The sequence below is a fragment of the Elaeis guineensis genome, chromosome 2 (assembly GCF_000442705.2).
Source record: "Elaeis guineensis isolate ETL-2024a chromosome 2, EG11, whole genome shotgun sequence".
Lineage (NCBI taxonomy): Eukaryota > Viridiplantae > Streptophyta > Magnoliopsida > Arecales > Arecaceae > Elaeis > Elaeis guineensis.
The window spans coordinates 127,994,482-128,003,419 of record NC_025994.2 but is presented as its reverse complement, the minus strand read 5'-3'; the positions used below and the strand labels follow the sequence as shown (position 1 = coordinate 128,003,419).

Sequence of the window (8,938 nt, the reverse complement as noted above, 5' to 3'; positions counted from 1 at the left end):
ATTATTTTTTATGTATTTTTAATTTCTATTAAAGTTAGAATTAATTTGATAAGCATGGTGTCCTAACAACAATATCACGATCCTATCAATTTTTAGCACCGTTGTCGGAGAAGACATAAATTTTAATATTTAATTTTTTTAATTTTCTTGTGAATATAGCTTACTAACTTTTTCTAACTTTTTTTATCTTTTTGCAGAAAAAAAAAGAAAAGAAGGGTGAAACGTTTCAATTTGGTGAGATCAATCCTAACCCTAACCCTAACTATTTTTTTATTAATTACTATTTTTTTTTCAAAGTAACCTAAAATTTACCCACATAAACTTAATAAAAATCGTATGACAAGAGTAGAAACTTAATTGTTTAGAAATATTCATCATCTTAGATTTACTTTTGGTGATCGTTGGAGACAAGGTAAGCTTTCAAGTTTGATTAATTTTATGCATATAATTTAGTTGCATAAAATCTCTTATTTGAAATTGATTGTGCATATTCATCTCAAATCAACTTAAAGGCAACACCCATTAACAAGATAAGATAGAGATTTTATCACCCTTCTTTAGCCCAAAAATCACCAACCAACATCCCACATTAACCCAAGCTTAATTAAAATTAAGTAGACGTTGGCCCTTAGGATTAATTGAGTTCAGTTTGAGTATTGTGGTGAAGTCAAATGCAAAGTAAGTTTGAACTCACCTCTGAAACTAGTGTCTAAAATAAGAGGTTACAAAGACTAAGCCTAAGTGGACTCGTGGTTATTCAATTAGTTTCGTTAGCCTATCTGGCCAATTCAATTAGTATCTAAAGCAAGCAATGAGGGAAACCCCACAACCCCACCTCTTACCTGGCTAGTTGAAGGAAATGAGAATAGACCCAATTTGCATCTAGACCGAGCCACTCTACATTAAACTGTTACATCTAAGAAACCCATAGGTATTTTAGGTTTAAATTACTTGCTAATTTGATTGCAATTAACACTTAACCACAACTAATTCTTCTCATCTATCATCTTTAGAACCTCTCTCTTTCTTCCTCTTCTCTTTCCTTTCTTCTTCTTCTTAGAAAAATAATAAAAAAAATAAAAAAAATCTGGACCACACATATTAGGGTTTGCACTAGTTCATGCACAGTAGAATTTTTTTTCTCTGATCTAGTTGAATCTAATTCTGAGTACACTGCATGCCAGCAGTCCCGAGCTTGTCGAGTGAGATTGGCAAGTCAGATCAGTATATGATCGATCTGAAGTATCAGACGCCATAGGCAGCTGAAGAACCTGATCTCTGGATCAAGGCTTGTCGTGACAGGCAAGTACATTGATTTTTCATCGAAGCCACTAGAGAAACAAACCGATCATTGGTCGATGTAGTCTTCAACTCGGATAATGTCGTCACGTCTAGGTGATGTTGAGGTCAAACTTTCACCAATCTCAATTTTCAAACAAGGTCGGCCTCCTGATGAGACCGACTTTCTGGAGACCACAGTCTTCTGATAAAGTCGACTTTTACTGAGGTAGGCCTCCAGTTGAGATCGATTGGATGAGGTCGATTAAGTGACGTGGACAGACCCCAACAGCCACAAATATTGATATGTATCAATTCTAAGAGTTCTTGACTTTTAGTGACATATTTTTTATGATTTTAAATTTATTTTTTTTAATGCAATTGATGCACATACCAAAATCACTAAAATTTAGATTTGGTAAAACACTTTTCTTAACCAATCTAGTCATCCTTTCTTTTGATATGTGACCTGGTCATCTATGCCACAATATTGAAGAACTCTCATTTATAATATCATATTTTATTTCGGTATTGACATTTAAAATAAGTAAAGATTGTTCAAAAGAAGAATCCAAATTCAATTTATATAATCCATTGCATAATATTTCAGTACTAACCAAAATAGAATTTTTTATTAATTTAAAACTAAAATTTATAAAAGTAAATAAAAAATCTTTTAAATCAAGTTTTAATAAAAAAATTAAATTTTTAAATACTGAAGGAATATAAAAGATATGTAGATCTAATGAAAATCTGATGTTTGTAATAAGTCTATAGGTCCCAACTGAAATGACCTTGGACTTTATCTGATTCTCCATAAAGATCCACCACTCTCTATTATTTGACTTTCAATTTGAAAAGAATCTCTGCAATGAATTAGAAATATAAATTACAACATCCGAATCAATCCACCAGATATTAGAAGGAACATTAATAAAATTGATTTCAAAACAAACAAGTGATAAGGGAATACCCTTCTTTTCAAATCATTTTTTTTTTTTCTCACAATCCTTCTTGATATGTTCCTCCTTGTTATAAAAAATATATTTAAATTTGTGAAAATTTTTCTTTGATGGATTGTTGGATCTTTTATTTTCTTTCTTTGCCTTCTTTCTTTTAGGATGCTCCTGTGAAACTACATGAACAACTAGGGCCCCTTTCTATTTCAATCTCTCTTCCTCTCGCACATATTAGGAGATGAGTTCATTCATAGATTATGATTCTTTACATGTGTTGTAATAAATCTTAAATTGGATAAACTGAGATGGAAGAGAATTGAGAACAAATTGAACAAGAAAATTTTTAGATACTATCATACCGGCCCAAATCATTCAATTTTCCAGCTATATCACGTATTTTCATAATGTGCTTTCGTACTCCTAAAAATCCATCATATTTCATAAAGATTAACTTGTTCATTAGTATACTAGCTAAGATTTTACTTGATCTAGTAAACTATTATTCTACATAGGAAAGATACTCAGAGGCCAATTCATTATCAGAAATAAATCTCTTAATGTCTCTTGCTATAGAACTCTTAATAATCATGAGAGATAATCTATTAGAACGTTCATACTTTTCACATAATTTCTTATAATCAAAAGAACTAGTAGAGATAAGTAGATCAGACTGAGACTTACGAAGGGTCAAATCTAAGTCTAGGCATCCTAAAATAATGAGAAGCTGCTCGTGTCAATCAGGATAATTCGATCCATTCAGTATGGAATGTTAAATAGATACGACGAGAGTGAAGCGGGGTCATAGCTATAAGTAAAAGAATATGCTCATAATTACAATCATGATGTAGATTTTATAGCATAATTCTGCTAATAACACTTATTATATAACTATAAAACACCTTTGGATAAGAATCATAGCATACAATAACTGTTGCAACTAATTTAATCACAAATTTAAATACAATAAATAATACCAAAACATGCATCACATAAATCATAACCAATAATAATATGAAATATATAAACAAAAATAATAATTATGGCATGTACACATAATTCATATTTAAACTGTGAGTATTTTCAGTGGTTAACTAACATGATTATGAAAATCCAAGGTTATTCCCATCTTTAGGTGTAGAACTCTCCATCTTTATGTAATACAAGTTAGTCAACCTTTTACTGTTAATTTTGTATCAAATTACAGTCATCTTTGGGTCAACTGTAACAGATATACTTTTATGTAATTTTAAAACTATAATGAGAGAGAAAATTATTAGCCCTCGATGACTCAGCTATCCAAGATCCATAGAGTGCTCCGGATCTTTTAGGGCTACGCAAAAACACACTTGAATATTGTAATAGTGAATAAAATTATAAAATAAATAATATATAAAGTATTAAATATTCTATCATGCATGAAAATAGGATCAAAATATTTCTCAAGTCATTATGTATCCAACGGTTCAAAAATCGCTCAAATCGGATGTAAAACGAAAAAGTTACAGTGATTTTACTAAAACTTTTGATATTAGAGGACTTAACCTTAAATCCCAAACAAAAAAGGAGCTTTCCTATAAAATAATTATTTTAAAATAAATCTATCAGAAAACTATAAGGATCTTTCTGTAATAAACTATTTGTCAGAGATTTATTTATAAAATAATTTTAAATAAAGCTCATATCAACGGGTTCGGATCTGATCCGAAACCTTAATAGATCAAACCCAAAAATCTAAAACCCGAAAGGCCATTATGAGTTCGTATCTTAATGGGTTCAGATCTTTAATCAGAATAGGTTCGGATCTGGATCTGTTAGGATCCATAATCCGAATCACACCTGTCACTCTTCCAGCCCCGACCAAGAGGGGTTTTGACCCCGCCGCATGAATGGCTAAACGGCCCCCTTAGCCACCCCGGCCACTGGAGACAAGGAGCAAGGAGGGCGACAAACTGCCACCCTCGCTAGAGGGGCAACAGAAGACCCGCCGTCGCTCCCACCACCGTAGCAGAAGCTGCGGCTTCCCGTGGCCTCACGGAGACACCACGTGCAGCGATGGCTCTCGCTACCGTCGCCGCTGGGGGGCTACTTCCCTGCTCGATCTGCTGCAGTGTCCCACCGCCGTCATCGGCATGACAGCAGCCATGGCCGCTGCACCGTTCGCCGAACGGTGTGGGTCGGCCTTTGCGGCCGGCCTCAAACAATTTTTTTTATTTCAAAAATTTAATAAAACCATAATTTAATTTTTTAAACTTTTATTTAATTTAAAAAATATAAAATATAATTTTAATATTTCAAAAATAATCTATAAATTTTTACATGAATACGAAGCATAAAATCGGGACTCTAAATACCACATGTTAAATAATTTAATTTCTTTGTATCTAGATCGTGCTCTGATATTCATGCAAAAATCTTAATCATAAATAAATCATATCTTGTGCCATCGTCTCGTCAATACAATGTTCACGTAGCCCGCAGAGGTCTGATCTTCCTTTGCAGATGACTGATCTTCTCTCTTCTCATCCTCCTCCTTTATATGGATGATTGATAGGAATCGATCATCCTTCTAAGAGTTGGAAAAAAAGAACCACGTCACCTTTATTTATATCTGCATTTGTCTTGTCCCATCAAAAGACTAATTCTTAATTAGAGTTAAACTTTCTGTCTAAATCTTATCAGGAATAGGATTTTTTAATTAATTATATTCACTGTAATTAATTCAAGATATATTATTGATTTAAAGAGTTAAATCTGATTAAGTGATAATTAGATTATATTAGCAGTCAAATTTAACAAATATGGTATTGGAGTCGGGTGGAGAGATGGAAATTATTATGTATTTTTTTTAGTTATTTTTCAGATTGCATTGTGGCTCGCACTTCTGGGCGACGTAAGTAGAAGTAAGTAGACAGCAGGTAAAAATAATGCAGCATCGTTTTTGTCCAGAGAAACAGAGCGAACACGACTTTTTAAGCGGCCTTTAACAAAGTTGGTTTTCGCGGTAGGCTATCCGACCCCTGCTTTAGGCAGCAACTTTAACTCTGGCCGTCCGTGAATTGGGTGCTTTTGGTGTTAACAGGGATGCCTCGTATGTATTACTTGCTTCTTTTCTTTTTTTTTTTTTTTTCAAAGAGGGAATAGAAAAAAAAAAAAACAGGAAGAACAGGGCTGGCCAAAAAAAAAAAAAATTCACCGAAATCTCCGAGCCTGTGCGTGAGCCAATCCCCGCATGCGATACATAATTTTTTGTACTGCACGCAGTGCGTGATTTTTCCTAACGCTAATTGCCTCATCATTAGCATTAGGATTGTTATTGATTGCTGTTATTATTATTATAATTATTAGCATTAATGGATGATTATTCCAACATGCGCTCTCCAGAGAGCGTGCGCTCGCTAACGCTAGAGCGAGACAGAGAGACGACGACTATTGTTGCTGTTGTTGTTGTTGATAACGATGATTATTATAACACTCACTCTCCATAGCGCGCGCTCATTAACACGAGAGCAAGACAGAGAGAGCTTCTGAAGAAAGCATTGATAGAGACAGCCCACACTAAATATAAGGTGGCTGTCATTGGAGGAGACAACAGGAGGTATTCAACAGACTTAAATTAGGATCCGGCATTCATGTGACGGACCTGAAAGCTATAACGCCACAATAACACCACAGCCAGCTGGCAGACACCATCTCATGATCCACCTTAGGCAGTCGCAGTCCATACGTGCACAACTAGCCAACCAACCATCAGACAAACCCGATAGGCCCCAATTCTCGCCCTTGTCCTCCTCCCGCTCCAGCTTACGACATTCGCTTGCTCTGTTTGCCCGGCACCATCTTGTATCAAACGGAGACGAGAGACACAGGTGCGGAGATAGAGACCAACAGCTAGCTAGCGAGTCTTATTGGAGACGGAGACGGGCCTCTCCTGCAGACGCGCCAAGGCCTGAATCAGCAATCTCACGACAGCAGAGGGTGGTACCTAGCCCCAGCCGCCATCACTCTCTGCTGCTCCATCTGTCAGGCGCATCAATAGCTTCAGAAACCAACCTCCCCGTCTCGGGCTTGGCCCGTTATAAATACATAATTAAATTGGTAATAGCGGTGGCCGTGGCAGCTGTAATTAACTATTCGCAAATAAAAGCACAGCGGCGGTACCTGGAAGAGCTCGTGCAGTTTGGTCTTGAGGTAGCAGTACTCGTGCTCCAGCACCTCCAGCGAGCGCAGGCACCTTTGCATCCAGACGTGAAGGCAAAGTAATGAGCCATTAATCACGAAACCCCAACACAGACAAAGTGGACACAGAAAGCCAAGCAAAGGGACTTTTGTTTCTATCTACCGGGACAGGTTTGGATCTTCCTTCTTTCGCGCGAATCAACCGTTGGATCGCGGGATGGTTGCTTCGAGATCTGCGCACACGAAGAACGGATGGGTTCGGGGTGCTTTCAGATCCGTGCCGAACGCGATCCGACGCCCCTATCTACTGTTCCAAGCGAATTAATGAGGCAGCACAGCTGGGTCGCGTGTGGGGGGGGGGGCGGGGGGGGTGGGGGAGAAAATGGTTAAGCGACGGGACGAGACGCACGTAACAGGCGAGCGTGCATAACATGCCCCAAAGCCAACCCCCATACGCCATATGCCACATACATGCCTCACAATTAGACACTACTAATTGAAGGAAAAGGTACCCCTACGTCCGGCACAGAAGCTGCGGCTTCGATTAGGTGCGTGTACCAGAGGTCACTTCTCCAGATCCGACACCATGGAAGAGGTTTAATTTGAAGGAGCGGTCGGCCGTCTGCCATTCACTCTCCCAGCGTGGGGATGGATGCAGGGACGGGTGGTGGTGGTGGTTCCGGCCACCACTGCTCCTGGAAGGAGAAGCTAAATCCTTGGCCCAAACTCTGGACGGTGGTGCAAATGCAATACGTGGCGGCCAACTAATTTGAGGCTCGATTCAAATTCGACCCCATGCCCAATTTCCAGTAATGTCCTCAAACGAATCTGAGGCTCGATCCTATACAATCCCCGATGCACTGAAATAGCCACTACTGTATAGTAAGACTGTTTTTTAAGGCCATAGGCTAGAGGTACCGATCTTACATTCCAAACCTGTATCAGAACGGTTTTGTTTTCTTTTTCTTGTACGCCCATGGGATTAAACATGGAGAAGTATATAGGGGGAGTTTGTGGGAGAACGTGGATACCACGATGACAGATTGAAGAAGCTAGCATTTGGTTGTTGTAGGAGTCTGGTACGTACCCGGACCAGTTGTTGTGCTCGGAAGCGGCGCGGAAGGCAAGGCAGACAGTCCTCACGCGTTTGGCTCCGACGCTGGAACTGCTGCCCATCAACTGGTTCAGATGTATTCCTATCTTCCTGTAGTCCGTGCACTCCCTGTCCGCTCTGTGGCTTAAAAACATCACTCTCCAGTTAGCAACAAACGTGCGTATGAGATGCAATGCAGAGCTAAAAGTAGGCAGCGGGATAAGAAGCCAAAGTACATGGAACGGAACATATGGTAACGTGGAGATGGGACCAGGCATGCAACGGTTACGTACAGTAGAGATCGGAGATTCTTGAGGAGCTTCTCCGATTCACGGAAGTAGATGGAGATGACCTCGGAGACGAAATTGGGGGAAGACTCATCCTGCAGCTGCTGTAGCTGCATGAACTGCTCGTCCAGCACCCCCTGCCCACTGTCCCACATCAGCCATCTGGTGGAGGGATGGGCTAACTTCCCCATCTTTTCTTTCCAAATAAACTTGGGAAAAAAAAAAAAGAAAAGAAAAACCCAAAAAGGAGACTAGCAACACTAGCTGAGAAATGAGAAGAAGAGAAGCGGCGGTCTAACCTGGTGGAAGAGCAGGGCCATCAAGCGGTTCATGTCGGCCTCCAAGCGAGCCGCGCCCAGCCCCAACATCCACACCGGCAGACCCGTCTTGACCCTCTCTCTCTCTCTCTCTCTCTCTCTCTGGTCAGCTCGATCTCTCCTCTCTCCACTACACGTACCCAAGGAGGGCCGGGGGGAATAGTGGCTTCCGTTCACCTGCCAGTCTGGTCTCCGGGAGGAGCTTAGACGGTGTGGGTTTATAGAAGTTGGGGTTCAAAGCTTCCTATTTAAAGAGGCTGGAGATGGCGAGTGGAATCAAGGAGTTCTTCTCTCTTTCTCCTGGAAATTAAAGAAAAGAGGCACACGAGTTATTACTATATTAATAGCTAATGCGGCTCTCGGTCCGTCCCTCCCTCCCTCACCAGTCACCACCTTGCATTGCGAGAGAGAGAGAGAGAGAGAGAGAGAGAGAGAGAGAAGGCACAGGCCGGGCTGCGGGCGTGCGTTGGGGCACGGGATCGAGGTGAATGCTTGGGATCTACCGGACCGGGTGCAGGGTAGTGACCTGATGGACGCGTACCACCCGGTCACCTCGCGTGCTGCCGCCTTTGTTTTCTTTATTCTCGAGTTCTCCTTTGTCTTTTTCCTCTCCCCAACCCTTTCGCCGACCGCCGGTGCGTCTGCCAGTCTCCCCTCAGCCAAGCAATGTTCCTGTGGCCTCCTTTTTGTTTAACTTTTCCGTCCTCGCCAGCTTTTTCACCAGTCCCCTCTTTGTTTTCTTTCATCCCCCGGCCAAATCCTGGGCTTGTTTTCTTGTCCAGCGAACAAGCACAGCCATGCGCCGCACTGGTACTTGTTCCTTTTTTT

The 8,938-nt window shown here is 40.3% G+C and overlaps 1 protein-coding gene across 4 annotated transcripts; it reads right to left on the bottom strand.

The window, feature by feature from the left end:
• Positions 1–5,617: 5,617 nt before the first annotated feature.
• Positions 5,618–8,480, bottom strand: LOC105035874 (pseudo histidine-containing phosphotransfer protein 6). Of its 4 annotated transcripts, none has more exons than XM_073251406.1 (5): positions 8,093–8,466; positions 7,800–7,930; positions 7,501–7,650; positions 6,396–6,468; positions 5,618–6,254 (listed from the first exon to the last, which is right to left on the bottom strand). In XM_073251406.1, exons 1-5 carry the CDS (start codon positions 8,159–8,161, stop codon positions 6,198–6,200), a joined length of 480 nt encoding a protein of 159 aa, XP_073107507.1. In that variant the 5' UTR covers positions 8,162–8,466; the 3' UTR covers positions 5,618–6,197. The 4 variants fall into 4 exon arrangements, with proteins under 4 accessions (XP_073107507.1, XP_073107508.1, XP_019703031.1 ...); XM_073251407.1 differs by having other exon boundaries at positions 7,501–7,644; positions 8,093–8,463; XM_019847472.3 differs by lacking the exons at positions 5,618–6,254; positions 6,396–6,468 and having other exon boundaries at positions 6,778–7,650; positions 8,093–8,480.
• Positions 8,481–8,938: the final 458 nt, after the last annotated feature.

What these genes read in the sequence shown, in the direction of transcription:
- LOC105035874 (XM_019847472.3), bottom strand. Translation starts at nt 8,161, where the DNA reads ATGTTGGGGCTGGGCGCGGCTCGCTTGGAGGCCGACATGAACCGCTTG. An exon ending in TGGCCCTGCTCTTCCACCAG is followed by an intron (nt 7,931 to 8,092) that starts GTTAGACCGCCG and finishes GACAGTGGGCAG; the next exon opens with GGGGTGCTGGACGAGCAGTT. An exon ending in AAGAATCTCCGATCTCTACT is followed by an intron (nt 7,651 to 7,799) that starts GTACGTAACCGT and finishes GATGTTTTTAAG; the next exon opens with CCACAGAGCGGACAGGGAGT.